This window comes from Formica exsecta, unplaced genomic scaffold (genome assembly GCF_003651465.1).
Source record: "Formica exsecta isolate Colony F162 unplaced genomic scaffold, ASM365146v1 scaffold421, whole genome shotgun sequence".
Taxonomy (NCBI): Eukaryota; Metazoa; Arthropoda; class Insecta; order Hymenoptera; family Formicidae; genus Formica; species Formica exsecta.
The window spans coordinates 689,719-711,837 of record NW_021851451.1 but is presented as its reverse complement, the minus strand read 5'-3'; the positions used below and the strand labels follow the sequence as shown (position 1 = coordinate 711,837).

Genomic DNA, 22,119 nt, shown 5'->3' with positions numbered 1-22,119 from the left:
GAACAGCATGTAGGGCACTTTGGCAAGTAACGATTTTTCACAAAGCAATTTCGACGAATCGTTTGATCGTTTTAATTAGTACAGAATATAGATTGTGCGTTAATTTAATTTTGTTAAGCTATAAGGGGTTTCGAAGACAATTATGGATGTTTAAAATTTATCGATTTTATACTCGTTCTATTTCAAATATAAAATATATGGTATTCAAATATAGATCTTTTCACTGTACATACATGAAAATTTGAAGTATGATCCATTATATTTCATTTAACAAATGCAAAAAATTGATGTGTTTAAATAATAGAATCACATAAAGGAAAGTAAGCGAAGGCAATAAAATTCTTTGCTCTTTAGCTAATAAATATTAGTTCTCTATAAATTAATTTGCAAACCTTTACTTTAGAGGAAAGATATTTTCAAGCAAGAATTTATTTTATTTATTTTCATATATAGATAATTATCTGTATATTAATGACGTTTTCAGATGTTATTAAAGTATTTATATTATCAATACTGTAAATATATATGTATAATAAAAATTTTAGCTCTGTTCATGTAATCGGTCAGACAATAATACATTTTTTTAATTTTGCGTACGATTAAACTAAATAAAGAAGGAATATTGAAATAGAGCAAATATTACAAAAGGAGTGCCACTAATTATTTTTATACAATTTATGGCAATATTGCAATGATTATAAAATATCAACAGCCTACGACAATGACAAAAAGCTAAGAGAACTTTCGTATTAAATCCCCTCACACGTCAGTGTAATTTCATGTTTCTCAAGAATTCCCTTTGTGAAAACACGGCAAGATATTGACAAAGTACAGAGAGAAGATATTAGCATTTCTGAAAATTAATAGATAATTTGAATATATATAAGAACGCTCCTTTTCGACAGCTTGCCGACATACATAAAGCACACAAACACATTTAGGCATACCCGGTTCTAATGAGCAAAAGCACAAGAGAGAAGAATCGTACAAAATGTGAAATGTGTGCGCGCTGCTTCATCGACAATTACAATCTTTACATATAATAAATCACTTTATATGTACAATCAATCATATTGTTAATGCAACAAAGAGAGGAATACATTTACAAATAATATGCATACAGTCAACAATAGGTCTAAAGTACGTGAAAATAAATCGAGGAAAGATTTTCGGCATTCATAAGGTGCACAAGCGAGACATAAATGCTAATTCTAATATAATCTATGTAAGCGAAAAGAGTGGAGATATCCATGCAGAGAAAAACTCACAGGGATGCATTTTCGCAATTAATATAATCGTATGAAGCGGTGATGTAACACACGGATATCAGAACAGGGAGAGAGTGAGGGGGTGAGATAAATGACTCTTGTGATCGGAAATACGAATATCGCGTGAATGATTGAACGCCGTAATTTCAACAAGAATGCGAAGTACTCGTTTAATGTAACACGGATATAATGGAAAGCGACATAATAAAACTCGGCAATTTAAGGTTCACATTCGGCAATAACATTATGCCTTATATGCACACTGTTTTGCACCTGCAACATCGTTAAAGTGTCGCCTTTCGAGCTGCCATTTTTCTCACATCTGTAAAAAACTGTCAATAATAATCTCTAAAATTTACAAACAATTAAAAATAAATGGCTTTATGGCATTTAAGTTCAATACAAGATGTGAAATTTGTGAATCAGAATACGATAAGACAATTAACAAAACCGATTTAACAATCGGTTTATTGTATACCTCGGAGCGGTATAACTGTTTTCGAGTCGTTACGTTTGCTAAATAATCACTGTTGAAACTTAGCCCTCGAGAAGATTGCGCCAGGCAATAAAACCGAAAATTACCGACTCCAGTCTACCGGTTACAAGACGCGATGTAATTTACCGCGCATTTCTTGCGCATCGAATTTTCATGTATTTCGTATATTTTTGTACATTCCTTGCTCGTTTACATGCTACATCGGCGTGTTATCGGCCAAAAATTTTTTGTTGCATATTTTCACTAAAATCCACAAATATCGAAAAGCCATTTATTTTCATCTTTCGATTGTTTGCAACTTGAAGATCCTTTTCTATTAAAAATGTTTAAACAAATAGAAAATTTATCTATATTCGTCAATCGAGAGAGCATTTTCTAAAATTTAAGCTATCCAAGATTATAAAACCCATAATATATTAAAAATCGACATAGCAAATAAATTAGTTTTTTTTTGTTGGAAAATGTTAAATGGTAAACGCAAATCAGATTTATATTTGGTAAAAATTTTTGATTCTGTTACTATTTTATTCCCTTGGATAAAGTCCAAGTAAAACCTAGAATTTACCATGGGTTTTCCCACTCACTGGACTTGACCAACACTGAAATTCCCAGAGTCACTGAGTCACTCTCTCAAGTGACGAATATAGATAAAAATATTTTTTGTTTATTTTAACATTTTTCATAGAAAAGGCCATTTTTTGCCGGTTTTTCCGGAAAATACCGGTTTTCACCACTGGCAAAAAATGTGGAATTTTGCCAATCCTGTCTGAGTCTCCATAAAATTCCATGACAATATCCTGATTTTTTTCCAGGTTCAAAAGAAATCCCTTAGGCGTCCAAATTTTTTCACGTTTTTCCAGAAAAAGGACACCCGCGCAAAACAAGAAAAAAAAGAAAGAGAGAGAGAGAGAGAGAGAGAGAGAGAGAGAGAGAAACCCGTTTACCTTTAAACTCCTCTCGCGGTGGCGGCAGCGGCAATTCTCTCTCCCTTTCTTGCCCTCTTTCTCCTTCTTTAAAAAAAAAGAGGGAGAGAGAGAGAGAGAAAAGCAAAAATTGAGCTCGGAGGAAGCCAAAGGAGAGTCTAAGTCAAACCGCGTGTGTGCGGTTCGGATTATCGTTAGGTTTCATGCAACGACGAACTCTGCGAATCGAATTTTGCGACGGAAAGCAACGCGAGACGCGTTTATGCAGCCCGATTCGATACGAGAGAGAGAGACATGCCGTGCCGGTCTGATTTAGCACTCTCCGCTTTTGCGTTGAATACACCGCCTGCGAAACACCATTTTCGCGTAAATCCCGGTCATGTAGAAAATATCGCTGAAGCGCGCCTCAGCTAGAACAGAGAACGTCGCTTCTCTTCCCTCTCCCTTTTTTTCGAAATAACTATCAAGGATCTGATAAAGAAGCGAATATGCATGCAGATGGTGATATTAGTCATTATTTAAATCTCTTATTCAACCTGCAAATTAATATCGATTTGAATAATAAAGTTCTTTTTACAATCTTTCTTATAAAAAAAAATTTGCTTATAAAAATTCGATGCTTTATAAAATGATTAAGTTCATTATAAGAATGTTAATTTGACAACAAACCTGCAATATATATATATAATAAATAAAAAAGAAATAGAGATATGTATATAAGACACTCGTAACTTTTATTCTTCTTTTTAAATAAATTTAAAATTGTTCTGTGCGGTTTATATAATCTAATACATTTATGTATCGCTCACGCGCGTAAGAAAGAGAGAAGAGAAAATATAAATTGCATTAAATTACACACAGAAGAAACCTTAAATTTATTTAAAGGGAAATCTGAAGATAAAAATTACATTTTAAAAGAAAGAGAGAAAGAGAGAGAAAGTGCTTTTATCTCTATTTCTTCTCTTTTTATTCTTTGTTGCTCCAATCCGCGATTCGTATTTTATACTCATATTTCATCGTGTCACATCCTAACAGCCAGTCATGCGCGCGCGCCAACTATTTCGGCACGGATTCTATCGCGGCCCGTGTAACATTCTATCAGCTTGAAATCCATCGACTCCTTCGAAATAGCGCGGTGCGTTCTCGAGCAGCTGCGTTTTCAATTTTCCGGCACACAGCTGGCGGTCGGCCGCGCCTCGACTCGATCTCAGACCTTCGTCGTCCACTCGAAAAATCGAGCCCTCGAGAAAGGAACAAAGGTCGTTGGTCCCCGGGGCCGGCTCGGACCGGAAGTCTGGGGGCCTGGTTTGTCGAAGGTATACCTTCAACACAACGCGTTTCGGTCTCCTCCCGAATCCTCCAGGAATCGCCAAGACGAGAGAGGGCTCGAAGGAGCTCACTCTCTATCGATCCAAACCTCTTCGTATCACGAAACTGGCTGGCACCTCAGAGAGCTCGAGAGGAAGGGAGCCGCGGAATAGAAGGAGAGAGAAGAACAAGAAAAGCGATGCCAAGAGAGAGAGAGAGAGACAGGCCCGCTTTGCTCTCCGAGGGATAGTGATCCAATTACTGATTTCACGTTTCCTTCGTCGCATCAGTTTTTCTACTTTCCGTTGAACGCGCGCGTTAAACTTTCCATCTTTAATTAAAGAGAAATACATAGATGTTGCCAAGTAAGATAACGAATCTTAAACGGATTCCGATTATAATTGCTTGCCACAATATCCATATTTTAGAAATCCAGAATAATATACTTGTGCTCATATAATATTTTTCTAGTTAAAATATTATTAGGAAAAATGTGTGAAATGTATTGCAAGAGAAAGAGAGTAATATAAATATAATTATTATAAATACATAACGTAAATATATATAGTATATATAAACATTTTTATATAAATCCATAAAAATATCTGTATAATACGAAAATCATTACTGTTTACTATATTGCGATACAACTTAATCACGATTCGTTACACATTATTTCAACTAGAAAATATTATATTACGTATGCATGCATTAATTATTTTACATCTTCCTCGAGTATTGCATGGAGCGCGAGATCAACTTAATTCTCATTTTTTAAATATTCCTTTAAGCATCATTATCTTTAAAATTATACCGACAAAAATATAGCAAACGCCTCAACGCAATATCAATAATTAAAAATAGTAGGTATTTTCGTATCTCAATCAAACTTTGAAGCTGTAAACGCAAAGTATAGAGAACTTCGATATAAATCTCAAATTCAAAAAGTTTGAGAAATGGAAAAAACGTTTGTGATTTATGTATGTACCGGAGAAAAGTTGTACAAGCGCCGCTTAGACGTATCATATACACTATACATAGACTATACGTTTAATTAATTAATAGCTATATTGACGCTGTGTGGCTATTGCGCCGTGTGACCGAACAGAACGATCGGCAATGCGCAATTCGCATAGTTGCAGTTATAAACTCGATTTCTACAAAATATAACCACAAAGTCCCCATAATCCTACGGAAAAATATCGCGAAACTCTGTTTTTGAGCTCGATTCTTGCACGTTATTTGAGCGAATTAGTCTCACTCGGAAAAATTGCAGCTTCTTAGTCACGACTAACAATAAGCTGACTAAGATATTCGCACGTAGCTTCGAATGGCTTCACTTTGCGAAAGTGATTATCGTGAAAAAATGCACGCGTCATCTTTCGAAAGTGTCAAAATTTTTGCCTATACGGTCATAAATTTCGGCGATCGACACGATTTAAACAAAACTAACTTTAAAAAAATATAGTGTCTCTCTCTCTCTCTCTCTCTCTCTCTCTTTAATTCTCATTTTTTAAATATTCCTTTAAGCATCATTATCTTTAAAATTATACCGACAAAAATATAGCAAACGCCTCAACGCAATATCAATAATTAAAAATAGTAGGTATTTTCGTATCTCAATCAAACTTTGAAGCTGTAAACGCAAAGTATAGAGAACTTCGATATAAATCTCAAATTCAAAAAGTTTGAGAAATGGAAAAAACGTTTGTGATTTATGTATGTACCGGAGAAAAGTTGTACAAGCGCCGCTTAGACGTATCATATACACTATACATAGACTATACGTTTAATTAATTAATAGCTATATTGACGCTGTGTGGCTATTGCGCCGTGTGACCGAACAGAACGATCGGCAATGCGCAATTCGCATAGTTGCAGTTATAAACTCGATTTCTACAAAATATAACCACAAAGTCCCCATAATCCTACGGAAAAATATCGCGAAACTCTGTTTTTGAGCTCGATTCTTGCACGTTATTTGAGCGAATTAGTCTCACTCGGAAAAATTGCAGCTTCTTAGTCACGACTAACAATAAGCTGACTAAGATATTCGCACGTAGCTCCGAATGGCTTCACTTTGCGAAAGTGATTATCGTGAAAAAATGCACGCGTCATCTTTCGAAAGTGTCAAAATTTTTGCCTATACGGTCATAAATTTCGGCGATCGACACGATTTAAACAAAACTGTAACTTTAAAAAAATATAGTGTGTCTCTCTCTCTCTCTCTCTCTCTCTCTCTCTCTACTCAAATCTTGTAAAAACAATTTCCTGATCTTCCAGGTGTTTCTGTTTAAAATTCCAGGTAAAGAGAATATTAAAAAAAATTTTTTATTGTAACTTTCTAAAATCTTTTTATTGTGTTTTCTAATGCTTTTTACTCATACAAAGGAGAAACACAGAGCCATTTAAGTTTCAAGTGTTAGTTTTGCAAATGTACTGAAAAAAAACTGAATAAAGCTTTCATAAAGTAAATATTTTTCATTCGCGTAACATTTTCATTTTTTTATGGATAAAAATTACAATAAAGAATATGTACTGTATATTTAATATTTTGTTAAGATATTGAATATATTGAAAATAGAAATAGATATAAATATATCTATAATATATTTTAAACAGAATTCACAACTTGGCTTATCGAAGCTATCGATAACAGCGAAAATATAAAATGGTCTTCTCATCTCGACTTATTCACCTACGACCTGACGATCGCGCGTATCTTGGATGTTCGATGAAAAAAAAAAAGAAAAATTACTCTTTTCGTCCTTTGAACGCATGATTGGAGCGACTTCCTTCGGAAGAAAATTCCTCCGGATGCCGAAGAGACGAATAACTAGATTTTCGGAGTTAAAATCTCAAAAGATCAGAGCGAATCGTGCACACGTGAACATATCCATATGTCTAACTTATCGTGTTGCATCAAATGAGTCGTTTGATATTTCTACTTCGAGGAAATTGAAGAAGCGCAACATTCTGCGATGCGATCAGTCACGGAGTTCGTTTCTTTGTGAATTCGAGAGAAGTATTATAACTTTTAATGCCAAAAGAGTCAGCATATTGATATATTACACTATCTTAAATAAAATGAAATGTATATATATTTCTTTTCAATGGAGATTATTGATATTTCACGGTTGTTATATTAAATTTTGTATTGCCGTTCAATCTTGCATTTTGATTAAATTCGTATCTTATTCAATTTACGTGATTCGATTGCTTTACCACGTTTTTATAACAAAAACCAAGAAGGTATTCCTACCGCTATGTATTTTATATTCTCTCGCTCAATGAATATCATATAAAAAAAAATATATAAAATTAAAATAAACATGAAAATGTGCAAAAACAAAAAACTTAACAATTCTCGTGGGATGTCACTTCGTGACTTTAGAAGAAAGAAACGAAACGCATCTCTCGCGATTCGTCGCGGTCATCGTACTTTAAATATTTCAAAAGAAGAGACCTCCAAATGCCGAATAGGCAAAATGCTATAGTACAATACCTTCCCCTGAAAGAAGAGTTGGATATTATAGGTAGAACCTGAGAAAGGAAAAGGTACGGAGAGCGAGACAGCGAAAAAGAAAAGGCGTTAGTTCCCCTTCGGTCCTGCACAACAAAAAAAACATCATCCCTATCTACATCCAATCTCGAAAGCGTTTCCATGAAAAATTCTACTAACTCGCAGAACACCTTTTCACCTGAAGAACGTCGTGCATTAACGCAAGACTGATCATAGGAATGTGTTTCGAACGCAAACCATTTAAATAAATCGCATTATAAGATAATACAATTAACAACCGTAAAATAAATATAATCACTGTACTATTTAATATTCCAAATAATATTCCCATCAATTACACGTGTATCCAAAAAGAGGCCTGCGCGAATCGTCATATAGGTATTTCGGAGCGAAACGGGGGAGGAGATGGTATTCATAAACATTCAACTTTCTCGATTTTCATAACACGTGCGCGAATCGGTCGAGAGCTTTCCCGATTTTGCTGTAATATTAACGGTGGCTTCTCTCTCGACGGCGTTGTTCGTGAGAGCGAAAGTGCTCAACAATTGCAACGCGTTCCGTGATTGTGCGAGGCTACGCAAACTGGTGAATTGCGTCGCTCGTCCACGACTACAAACACGTGCGCGAGGCATGTTATCTCAAGCGAATCGGTATGATCGCGTACATTAATGTCGAGAGCAACAAATAGAAAACAAATCTTAGTATACATCCTCGATCTGCGAAGAGAAGAATGAGATTGTAGAATGAGAGATTTAGATACATGCGTTTGTATGTGTATCTATCGACGTCCTTTCCAGGATACGTTCTGTGTTGAAGCAATATTTCAATCAAGTACAATTGTCGACTATATTTATAGATATTCGTTATCTCTATTATTTCATCCACGTGAAAAAACGAAAAAAAAATGAAAAAATATAGATTGTCTATCTAAAAGTAAGTAAGAAATGTAAAATAATAATTTTTTTTATAATTTCATAATTAAATAATTCTAAAATAAATAAATAGCTATAGATATTTTTTTTACTCTTTTAGAATATATTTTCATTTACAAGCCATTATAGTAGCTATAATATAATTTTGTAAAGAAAATCGAGCTGTCATCGAAAAAAAAAAAACCGCGCTTTTCGTTACACACTGGTTTACGCCTCCCATAATATTTCATTGAAAAAGACAAGTTGGAAAATGACAACGTTAAAATTCACGCCTCAAAATTGGAAACACGAAGACTATCACTCTTGACAACAAACGAAAACGCGCTTATTCTTATTTTCCCTTTTCTTACCCGAATCTCTCCCTCTAAATCTTTCGGGGCTACAGAGAGAAGGCGTAGATCTCGTTGAGAATAATCCCCCCAAAAAGGATCCATAGTATTGTTGGCCATAAATTTCTGAACCGAGAGCTATCCATGGTGCAGCACGGCTATTATAGACATATGCACCGATCGAGGTAGCCGACTCAACGATAGGCGACTTCCTGAAAAACCCAGAGAGAGAGAGAGAGAGAGAGAGAGAAAGAGACTTGTCTCCCCGATCACCACCTGCTCTCTCAGTACTATAAGACCTTCGTGAACATATGCCATGTCTGTGGCATACAATATTCTCGACCAGCTTGCACGTTCCGAGGTCGAAGCACGAAGCACGAACCGTCCGACCGGGCTTAAGGTAGTTGTCTAGTGAAAAATTAATTTCTTCGATATTTTTTTCTCATTTTTCTAACCTAATTTGCACGTTAATGCAAACGATATTGCAAACGAATAATGCAAATAAATATCTAAATGTTTGCGTAATTAAAAAATTAATTGTCTCAAATATTTATATTATTTGTAAATATCATCATTAAAACGTGACGATTCGTTTGCGAATACATGCATTAATGAATAGATACAAAACCAACAGTTTATTCTCAAATAGTGAAAAATCTATATTTGTGAAAAATTTATTTAAACATTAAATTTTTAGATTTTGTTTTCATCAATAATAATACATTGCAATTTTATATTTTTTTAAATATATCATAAGACAGTTTAGAGTTAAATTTGAGTTTCTCTCATGCTATATAAATTAATTTGTAAATAATATTACCACTGAACAACTACCTTAGGTTTCTTGCCGCATATAATGTTTTTATCATTTTTATACGCCATTATTTTATCGAGAATATTATATGTGTAATTTTCAGGAGAGGCAGTCAACAAGTGTCGTCGAAATATTGAGATTTATAAATTGTTATTCAAGGCTAAAAAAAAAATTTTATTTATAAAAAGGTGTGATCGAATATTTCGCGTATAAAACAAATTTTCAATGCTACTTTCGTCAGGTGTTTACGAAGACGACGTATCGCTGTTTGATCGCATCGTAATGAAATGCGGTTAGCCACTCGTACTCGTAAATATGCAACATCTTGAGTGTCTTAGGTCGGAATAAATTTATTCAAAAAAGAGTGGAGCTTCAAATATATATATATATTTATATAATATATCACGTGGCTAAGATAATCGCAACGTCAAAGATAATATCGGCGGTGTATTAATTCGAACAAACTTCATCCTTTGTTCTATCCCGCGTAAATATTTTATGTTTTAAGACAAAGTAATCTGTTTCTTCGTTCAAGACAAATAGTTTTCTTTTTCGATATTAAATGACTAACGTAACCAGTATACAGAGATTGCAATATAAATTTGTATGTTATTAAAAAAAAAAGAACATTTTTTTCTATGTAGGAAGAGAATCTTTATTCTTTACAATCTGATTCTTTACAAAACTATCGTTTCTTATTGTTCGTATATAAAAATGCGTCAAAAATAAATTCTACAGCAGTAAATCATTTAGTAATTATTATTTTCTTCAAAGTTATTAATTTAAGAGACTCTAAACAAAGTAATCATTTATGCTTTATATTTTTTATGTGTGAAGATTGGCAAAGCTGCCCTCAAGATCATCAATCAATCGCGTATTGAAAAGTTTCCTGACTCGTGCACGTGTCAAACATACAGAACAAAAAATTATTTTTTTCTTTCGAAACGCACACAAAGAGCTCCAAAAGCGCCACGGCAGAACGAAAGAACGTATCTAATACCACGAGAAACAAAAGTATGGTCGTAAGTTTGGGGATTGTGGGTGTGATAACGCTACGATGCGTTCAGGAAAAGAAGAAAGAAACATTGTTTATTGCAACGATATCGTATTTCTCTGGGTGGATGGCCGGATGGGCGCACCATGAATCGACCATATAGCTTCGACAAAAGAGAGAAAGAGTAAAGCAGAGAACAGACAGAAAGAGAAGACACGTTCAAGACAAAACAAGGATGGAAAGCACACATACACACAATACATACGTGTATATATCGTGCATCGCAGATCGCCTTAAAGTTATAAAACGAGGATACTCCAATTTTATCCGTGAATTACATGAAAGGAAATACACATACATGTATAAAAAATGAATATAATAATGCGATCAAAATTATAGCTAATTTGAATAGAATTTTAATGTCAAATAATAATCGAAATTATCGAAGTTCAAACTTACTGATATGGAACCGGAAGAAGACGGATTAATAAATCGGTTAAAAATATTAATTTGACTCGAGAATCTTCGTAAAAATATCCTACAAATATCGAATCAATTTTCGTTCATTTCGCATCCACGTTTTCTTTAATTCTGTCATGATGATGTAGCGCGGAAAATTTAGACATTTTCGCATAGATACTACGGGATAATACAAATGTGATTGGCGAATATTTGCATGACCGCCGACAGGAAAATTCCGATCGTATAACCGACTCACTTATTCTATTTATTTATCATGCATAAACGAAGAACATTAAAGCGTTCAAGAATGGCGAGTCGCGAATCTGAATATACATGCACGCGTACAATGTCGGACCTCGAAGACAATCTTCATTCCCCTTTTACATTGTGGTTCAAGCGCACGTTGAAAGCATTTACATAGTGTTTATGCGTCTAGAAACTTTCCTCATAGATCCCAGTTATCTTTAATATACATCGTGTGAATAAATAATTATTATTTAAGCGTGTGTTTTTAACAAAAAAAAAATCTCAATCTACCATTTTAAAAAATAGAGATATTTTTTTTTTTCAGTCGCGACGAATTTTTCGATGACATTATTTTAAAGAAGCGCGTATTCGCAGAGAATGTAATTTTTACGTAATTAATTCAGGATAAGCATGTATGTATTGTATTAATTTATTCTATATTTATTATATATTTTTATTATCATATTTCTTATATTTTTTTATTTATTATATTATTATATTTATTTCGCTTTCTCGATTATCGTGCTTGCTGTCTCATTATAATTGTACCTGGTTTAAATAGATTCAAAGATTAATAATTCGCGCAAGAAGGTATCACAATACTTCATTGCAAAATATCATTTTAGTTTCTCGCGCGATATCTAAAACTAAACACACCTCCGCGTGCAAATCAAGATTGTAATATTTCTACGAAATATAAGTGTTTCGCGCAAGGATTATCGAGCAATTAAACGCTATTCTACAAGTTCGAGAAAGCTCAAGAATTGATTCTGAGGGAAAAAAAAATACTGAAAAGATAATGCTTTAAAGTCATCGATGACATTTGCTACGTCGCCAAAACGTAAATATTTCATCAGACAATGCAACACTTTAAATGCAATGTCAATTTAAATAAATGAAGATGCGATGCAAAAAATACAATGCATTCGAGATAGCGAGTCTATGCGTTTATGTGCGTTAAAAAAAAAATATATATTCCTTTTGAGAATTCGTTCCTATTTAAATTCTGTGTGCGAGTGACGTAATTATTAATAATTAAAACACGAACGTCTAAATAAAATTCTTGAAAATACAAAAATAATAACCTTTGGCGCGATATTTTTACTAAAATAATATCTTAAATTTATCTTAAATTGTACTATATGTATTCGTATTTTCCGTTAATTCTGGGACACTCCGATAATATCGATTGAGTGGCTAAATGCCATAGACACAATTAATCTTAACGAGTAAAGGGGGAATTTGGCAAGTATCACGGTATCTATAGATACCAACGATATTAGAAATCACGAGTTAATCACGACGATAATTGACTCAATCGTCGTGATGCTACAGATACGGAAAACAAACGTTTGACAAACGTCTCGTTTGTCGTGTGTCGAGTAAACAGCGCACGTTTTGCGCAGTTTCTACGGAGCATCGGAATTTCAACTCGTCGAAATCGCTCCCCCGATTTTCGCAATCTGTTTATATCTCGCGATCCAAGTATCTACGAGTTTGCTCGATCGCGAACAAAAGTACAAAGTGTACAAGGGTAGGCGTTCGTTATCGGCGCAGTCAAGTACTCTCGTTCCGGCAAAACACAAGTGTTTCGTCTTGAATATGACGAAACACAGCTGCGAGTCTACATCACCAACAGGAAAAGACTCCTTGGCACTCGTTTGTATCGCGACATATCGCTAACGCGATTATCATCGAACGGTTGATAATCGACGATTAAAGATCGGGACAATGACGACGATGAAGACGAAGACGATAATATTCTGAGACACCAAAATTCTCGGCGCGATATCTCGTGATTAAACAATACGACGAAAAAGCGAAAAAGACGACAAATAAATAAATAAATAAATGTGTGTATACACGCGCGCGGCGATAGAGGAATGTGGATAAAAAAAAAAAAAAAACAAACAAACAAACAAACAAACAAAGAATAGGGAGAAGGTGAAACGTAGATTTCGACTCTCTCCGCGGCCTCGATGAACGCGAACATTTACGAGGGAACGTTACACACACTCTCTCACATACATATACACACACGACGAAAGTCCATTTCCGCCGTGCGTTCCGCGGCATACGAAATGCCCGCCGCCGTCGACGCCGCCGTCGCCGGAGGGGCGTATCGATTCGGACAAAACAATTGTGGCCAAGTCGTGGCCGTCGTTCCCGAGAGTCACACACGGTTACGCACTCGTGGTATCGTGTAAAGCCTTCGCGTTTAGTCTCCGCCCGTGTCCTCGTCGCGTCGTCATTGTCTTTCTCTCGCGATCGCGTATCGCGTAAATAAAAGAGGGATTACGATGTATATAGTTTGTATTCCTACCGTATGGGGTAACACTCCCGCGTCGCTGTCATGCCTTCGGATCGTGCGCGTGTATGTGTGTCTCTCTCTCTTCCTCTTTGTATCTATATATATATTTTTATTTAAATATGTAAGTGTGTGTATGTGCGTGAGGACGAGAGCACAGAAGCCACGACACGAGAATTGAAACCAGAGACAGATGTAGTACGACACACCGACTAGTCACGTACGAAACCACTCGCGTGCACGCACGCATACACACGCGCGCGCGCACGCTATTATACCGCTGATATCGTACACACACACACACACTATCCCTCTCTTTCTATAGCGCGCGCATCACTCGCGATTTCAAGGAACGAGATCGCGACACGACGAGCCTTCTCACGCGCGCGAACACGACACCTCACTCGACGACGACGCACCACGAACTGAACCGAACAGAGACGGGCGGCAGGCGCAGGCAGGATGGAGAATAGTGGGGGAAGACGGCTAGTCGCAAAGTGGGGGAAGACGGCCGGCCGCAATGTGGGGGAAATTACTATAGGCGATGATGTCGGTGGGGCGTGGGGTGAGGAAAAGACGTACCGCAGGTGCGAATGTTCCGCGTCAAGTGCCACGTTCAGAGCAAATATATACGATAAATAAATAAAATCAAATATAAATTTTTGCATTAAAATTGAAACATTTATGTCCTTTTAAATCGATAGATGAGAATAATAGACATGTGAGAAAGTAAAAAAGAACAAGAGATACATTAAAAACAATGCATGTTTTCGTTTTAAAAAGTACAAAAACTCGAATAACACACGATTCGTTAAAATATTTAATTTCTTTTCCGCAAAGAGATATCTCAAAAATTTATAATGATGAGAATAATTAAATGCGCGTATTAATTGTTCAATATATTATTCTCTTGCGCGAGAGATACATCGTTATCTTACGCGGAAAGAATTTCAAAAGAAATTACAATATTAATGTGCGTCCAATTATTATGTTACTCGAATATTATGCATTGAATGTTATATCAATGCAATGAATATATATATATATGTACATCACATCAGCGTTATATCACGATTGCACCACGTATCATTTTTGTCGAAGTGATTTGACGTTAAATTAAATATATACACTGCCATTTTTAGAATTAAGACGAAATGTTTAATGAGAGTGAACAAATTTTAGTGGCCACGGGTATTCGTGGGAATATAGAGCGAGATTGCTAGAAAGTGAAATATCGTATATGCGCAAAACGATATTAGGCCAATCGAATTAAAGGCCACGACAATTGGAACAGACTGCAAACTCTCTTCTCCAAGGGCTATATATATATTATAATATATATTTTGTGTATGTGTGCGCGTGTATTTCTATCACTAACATATAAATAACGCAATCAAATACGTTTCTGAGTTCAAAACTTCATAAATCTCCTGCATATATATCGCGTTAATTAATCGTAAATTGATTAGCAACGGCAACAAATTATTATTATTATTAATCTCTCAATCAATGCCATATTTTCCAATTTCGACATTAAGTTAAGAGTGTTAAGAAAATTATCCGATATTAAGTAATATTGTTTCAATTAAGTGGTTTCGCGCAAAATTACTCTATACGAAAAATGGTGCAGAAAATGTGAAATTGACGATAGAAATAAATTGAAGATAAATTTTACTTGCGCGAGATTACCAAGTTACGAAATTATTAAACATTGAATATCACAATTTCGATGTCGAAAACAGAATTGAGTCACGGAACCTTGTTTTCTAGTCAATCTAAAAAGCAAAAATATTTTCAAGTTTACTTATTTCATGTTAAAAATGGCAATTAGAATTCCGTAGAAAATAGATTCTCTTATCGAAATTATACTGATACCTGTACTAAAAAAGAAAATCGTTAATATAATTAAATTTGATTTAATCAAGTTAACGACTTTTTTCTCAGTGTACGTATTATTATCCAATCTCTAGGTGATTTTTTAATAGTTTTGCGATCTTAAAAATCTATATACATGCGTCGCGTTTAAGCAATATAGAAGCTCGAAATATTTCTCGTAATTCCACGCGAGCTTCGTCCCTACAAATGTATCTCCCTGGACGCTACGCGGGGCTTAATATCGCCGAGGGTAACAGAGAGGAAAGGCAGATAGGGGCGACCTTGCAAGAGGGAGTGTTGATGCCTGAAGCCGTAAGTGTGGGGGACCGTCGAAAATATAAAAGAGAGAGAGAGAGAGAGAGAGAGTGAGGGGCAAAAAAGAACCTATTCCGAAAGAGAGGAGAGCGTCGGCCTCTCTCGCACGATTCTGACGAGCGAGCAGGGTGGGCCTCTTTTTCTCTCTCGTCGTCGAGAGGCCGCACCCACGCGGGTCCACTAGCGCTCCGGGGAGCCAAGCTGACACAGCCCTGAAGAAGAAGCCGAGTAAACACGCCACGACGCCCGATGTGCGCGAAGGATAGCATAAAGATCCGAGCGGAAGAGCTGACGTTTTGAAATCGCTATCGTTTCCACGAGATAGATTAGATTTTCATGTCGCTATAGATATGTATTTGAGTAAAATAATTTCTGACGTTTATTCCCGATCTAGACACGACGATTGCCACATTTTTTATAAAGTGCATTGCACAATTGTATCAAACTTTTTGAAATTATATCCATTTTAATCCCCGAACTTTTTCATTTCATTCCCATTAGGATGGGAGGGAATAAAAAAGTTTTTTTTTTAAATCGTCGAACCATCGCAATGATAATCAGGTAAGAAACTAGAAAAGCGAATTTCAACTTTCGAATCCAACAGCGAAATATTCGCGCAGCGTCTCAATTTTTTAATTCCACCGGTATACGCGGATGCGAATGTGTTCGCCATGGAAGAAAAAATTCGGAATAAACGAATCGCTGTCTTTATCGTAGAATAAAATTTAACGCACATCGCTTTAAAATCAAAAAGCTCGTAATTCATAAAGTTTGTTCCGTTATTTTTTAATATGATTGTTGAGAGATTCTCGAACAATATTTAAGCCGGCACCGCACGATTCAATCTACAAACGTGGAAAATTCCGAAGATCTATCCTACGTTTTATATAATATGTATATTGACATACGAAATATTTATGATATTGATATTCGAAATTATCTCGCTTACTTTTACCAAAGAGAAAAAAAATTAAGATTATGTAAAAAATATTTATATAAAATAAAACTATAATTTAAATTTCTAGATTTAATTATCTCGCTTGCTTTTACCAAAGAGAAAAAAAAATTAAGATTATGTAATATTGATATAAAATAAACTTATAATTTAAATTTCTAGATTTATTAGCAATTAAAACACATGTAAAGTATCTTCTAACAATACGTGTAAATATATAAGTAGCATTATTCGAACGTTTTACAAGTGCAATAGTCTCGTTGGGAAAAATCTGTATGCATCTGTGTATGTATGTGACTGATAATATTTATAGACACACACATACACTCTCTTCTCTGTCTCTCTTTAATCATATATGTATTACATTCTATCATATAAACGTTATAAAATTATTGTGATAATCGCTATATTCTATTATATATTCCTGCGTTTCTTTAATTAATAATTTTCTGTGTCAGGAATATACTATGTTCTACTATACATGCTATAAGCTCGTATTGCAATCGCGTTGCCACTGCGCAGCACCGTTCTCTCATCGTGGAGAACGTCAGGCAGATATCATGGCCGAGCACACACTAAGCGACGCTGATAACTCCAAGTTAAGCCAAAATCAACACGCGCGTTCACAGCTGCCGCGAGTGCGTCACATCGAGTGACAAAGAGCTCAAGCTATTCTCTCTCTTCTTTATCTACTGCCAACGAATATCTTTCTCTCTCTCCCTCTCTTCTCTCTGTTTTTCTTCCTCTCGTGACTTATGCCTTGGGGCATAAGATACAAGTACAATTGCACTAAAGAATTCATTTAAATTCGATAAATTATATATATATATATATCGATAAAAAAAACGATTACTGCGTAAACTCGAAAAGGAGAGCGTCTTATTATCTTTTTCTCGTGATTTTGATTTACCTTTCGTAGTATTTTCTCATATTGTTTTCTCTCCCCCCTTCTCTTCCCCTCGTTTCTACTCTCTCCTCCAAAATCCTAGATGGGAAAGTGAGTCTCGGAACACGACCGTTAATTTTACGCAACGCGCGCACGCTTGATAGGAACGGAATCCTCCCTTCGCTCGTTGCGTTGTGTTTACCGAGATCCCAAATCAATAACCAACTTTCCCGACTAGTCGATGGAGACTAGGCTTGGCGCCCGCAGGTTTCATCTTTCCTCGAGAACGCTTTAACCTCGCGAAATATCGGTCGATACAGGATGGTAGAGATTCCAATATCGTATATATATATATATCTCATAAGCTAATATGATGCAATTCAACAATTAAATATAAGAGAAGAGAATTATGATAAAAAAGGTTTTGAGAAAATTATTCCAACAATAAAAAGATATAAAAAAGAAAAAGTATTAATGTTCTTGCTTCTTTTCCTTTCGTGTCGTCATATCGTCACAAATAAAGATTAATCACTCATTGTGCTCTAAAAAATGAAAAAAAAATATATATATCTCGAATAAGAAAGTCTTCTTTCTCAATCAATTTATTTTACGAATTTATTTTAAAGAACGAGAAGATTTATACACATGCACAGAGAATTTTTTTTTTAGTTTGTCCTAAAAATTATGATGATCGTGGAATAACTTGGTATTTTGAAGTATTTTGTATGATTTTTTTTTTCTATTTATTAATATATACTATAATGAAAAAAAAAAATAAAATAAAATTTATAGATTTTGTCGCATATGTTTGTGGAGATTCCGCTTTGTTTCCGAGATGACGGTGGAAAATCGACGCGCGGGAAGACGCATCTCTAGCATAATCTAAATTGTCCGTATCTACGATATTTATGATCTGCGCTTCTTTGTGCAACGAGAACGTGCGGGTCCGTTTGTTAATATTTTAAATGATAACCGCTTGCGGTGCGCCGAACTTAACAAGGTACGCGCGGAAGAGAGGCGGATGAAGCTCGGAAAGAAGAGGGGACACAGATAATACGGAGAGAAGGAAGATAAAGCGGGGCACAGACGCGCGGATAGGGTTGCTACACTGTATCAACTATGCACCCTTATCAATTGGAAAATTGGTGTGTGCAATGGGAGCGGAAGGGGAAAGGGAAGACTGTGTCGTACGCGAACGAGGGTGACGGTGTAAGGACAAAAAGGAGAGAGAGAGAGAGAGAGAGAGAGAAAGAAAAAGAGAGAGAGAGAGAGAGAGGGATAAAACCAGTGATGTATCTATTATAAGTCGTCTTTGAACCTGATTATCGAGATGCCTGATTATCAAGACACAAAATTTTATATATATATAATTACATCTTCTATTTTTTATCTTATTAAATATTCTAATATTTAATATTTAATAATCTAAATATTCTATTTTTTATCTTATTAAATATTCTAATAGAAGGATTAGTCTCGCTCAATTTTTGCTATTGCTAAATATGTAACACGTAGAAAATTATCATATTTCAAGAAAATTAATTTTGTACATTTATGACAAGGATTTGTTAAAATATCAGGTATACAAAAGTGTTATCTTTCAGTGTAACGAAAATCCGCCATTAGAAAGAAGGAGAAATAAATACAGCAAAGGAGAAAGAAAGAGAGAGAAGAGACGATTACGTTTCTCAAAACAGGACCGTATCGGTGAAAGGGTGACCCCGACATTGTAGGAACGCGAGTAATTCGAAATTTTTCTCGTCGACACGACACGTTCGCGGCGAGCGACATGCACAAGATGTTGCGATGTTGGCCGGAACCGTGTCGACGACCCGCATCGTCTATGCACCCTTGTGAATTGGAAAATTCCGCGCTTGCGGAGGGACTTGTTGGCACGTAGAAGAGGGTACTTGTAGAAAAGTCAGGAGCGTATTCAACGAACGGGAAAAATTTAGGGGAGAACGAGGTGACAGTGGAAAGGGAAAGAAAATTAGAAACAGAAAAATAAGAAGGAAACGAGGCGGGGAAAGAGAGAGAGAGAGAGAGAAAAGATAGATTTATCAAGCATTCTCTATTCTTGTGGTTCTACTAACAACTCACAATAGTTATTGTAATAGTTATTGCGCGTAACATGCTTCGCAATATCCTCCTTCATGTCTTTCACAAATAGAACGGGGATTATTGCTCAATATTATCAAATGAATTAGTATGTATTGATTATGTATAAAGTAGCCTCCCTAGATTCGCACTTTCTTTTATACGTCTTATAAGTTAGCGGAACAAAATGAGCAGAATCAATTCTAATTAATATTTTTATTTGTTGAATGAGCAACAAATATAAATATTAATTAGAATTGATTCTGCTCATTCTGTTCCGCTAACTTATAAGACGTTTCTTTTATTTGCAAATTTCCTAAATAACTTTGACGATTTTGATAAGCGAGAGAGAATTTGATTCAACTTTTTCTTTTACTAACTCTTTTTCGTTATAACATCTTGATATAATGCCTTATTGTCTATTTATTCCTTTGAAGCTCATCTCTCTATATTTTCAATCTCTTATAACTTAAAATTTATTACATTATCTCGATATCGTCGAATTTTGAAGAATTTACTCCAAATTTTGCTATAGAAATCGGCGAATGAAAGGAAACACCCTGTATCGGGAAAGAGAGTGAGAGAAAGGGACAACATAGACGGAGAGAGTGTAACAGAGAAGGAGAGAGGGGAGATAAAGCGAGAGACTGATAAGGAGCGCGAAGCGCATGCGTCACTCCTCGTGGGCGTCGGAAACATGTTGACACATGAGAGAAACTGAGAGCGAAGGAGAGGAAAGGGGAAGAGAGAGAAGAAAGAGGTGAAAAATAGAGAGAGAGAGAGAGAGAGAGAGAGAAAGAGTATGTGGCTCTATAATGCCCGTATGTATTACCGTCGATGCAGTTCCCATGCTGCGGGTACGCTCTACCATCGCCGTCATCCTTGTGGGAGAGATCTGCCATCGCGTTGCCATAACCACGCAAGAACGGAGACGTGATCGCGGCGATCCACATTCGATCGATCGCGAGGTCTAATAAAGGGAAAATTATTGCGCGGGTTTAGAGCAATTCTCGTGTGCCCTCTCGAGTCGGCGGCGAACCGTCAGAGCCGAGAATCAGATTGGGAATTTCTCCTCGAGAAAGTCGGGACTATGTGTATGTGTGTGTGTGTATATTGCAAAGAAAAAGAAAGGAAAAGATACGCGATAAATGTATACTTATGTACCGACAGCATTGAAAGAATTAATTTAAAAGAACAGCGAATCAGATGTCGAAATTAATATGAATTAAATCTCAAAGACTATAAACGTAATAAACTTAAAAATCAATAAACGTAAATACTTTATATGAACCGAATCTATTTTTTTCGCCTCTTATAGATTAATCTGTAGAGAACTTATCTAACACTCAATAATGAATTAATCTTCGAGAGATAAAAAAAAAATTTATGTTCACAGAAAAATTCGTAAAATCAGTAGTGGATCGATTTCACGATTTCCTCACTAAATTTTACGATATATTTTTCTACCGTTCTAGTAACAATGTCCTACTTCATCTATTCTAAAGATAAGAATGTCTTAATAATTCTATTAATTAATTAACCGCTAGGAATTTTATTAATATACTAACATCGTAAATCACTGAAAGTTTTATAAGAAATTTGAATGGGACTTTTCTCAAAACGAGTTTTCACAGAACAAAGTCGGGCCGAGGGCCTTGTATACGCATTCAAAGAATGCGTTTCAGAGACAGGTGAGACTTCGAAGGGAGAAAAAGAGAGAGGGAGGAAGGGAAAAGATGATGGACGCGCAGGTCAACTTCGAGGGGAACGTTGCTTCGAATAATTCTGGGACGGTATAGTCTTGCTTTGTATTTTCAAAGCGTTATCCAGGGGCGTGCTATCGTGAGGGGCGAAAAACAAGACTCTACCGAGTCTGTCTCTCTCGTTTTTGCGAAAAGAAACCAGAAACATATATATACAATTTTCTAAAAATAACATTATTATTCGTACGCTTATTTTAAAATAAATTTCTCTATCTAACAAAAATTCCATGCAGGAAAGATATCAAAACCGATTATTTCGTTCTTGGATTCTAATCTTCAGACAAAAGATCAAAATAAAAATTTGTATTTGCAAATATTTACTCTCTGTTATCACTGTCATAGTTTCGATAACATTGTTTCAAATTTCTTTTTTTTCCTTAACAAATGCGTTTTTTTTTAACATTGGTAAAATTTGAAATTTAAAAAATGGATTTCCAAAATAGACGTATCCAATGAAAATTTCATAAACATAGTAGATTATAGTAAAAAATATAAAAAAGAATGAAGTACAAAAGGATAGAAACTGATAGACAAATAAAATAATATAAAATTATTAAGGAGAAGATACTCTGCTAGTTATATTACGTAATTTTAAAGAAAGTCACAGGAAAGTAACTTTCGAATT

At 35.4% G+C, this 22,119-nt stretch overlaps 1 protein-coding gene across 3 annotated transcripts in view; it reads right to left on the bottom strand.

Annotated features, from left to right (window-relative positions):
* LOC115240250 (RING finger protein 44-like) overlaps positions 1-22,119 on the bottom strand; it is a 47,552-nt gene that overhangs the window by 20,325 nt on the left and 5,108 nt on the right. Inside the window, exon 1 of one of the 3 annotated variants that reach the window (XM_029815297.1) lies at positions 13,619-14,029. The exons of 1 other annotated variant lie outside the window; for it this stretch is intronic. In XM_029815297.1, coding sequence (XP_029671157.1) covers positions 13,619-13,650 — 32 coding nt within the window. In that variant the 5' untranslated portion in view covers positions 13,651-14,029. Of the gene's footprint in view, positions 1-13,618; positions 14,030-22,119 lie in introns of those variants that run through there. One more of the 3 variants, XM_029815296.1, reaches the window with a different exon arrangement.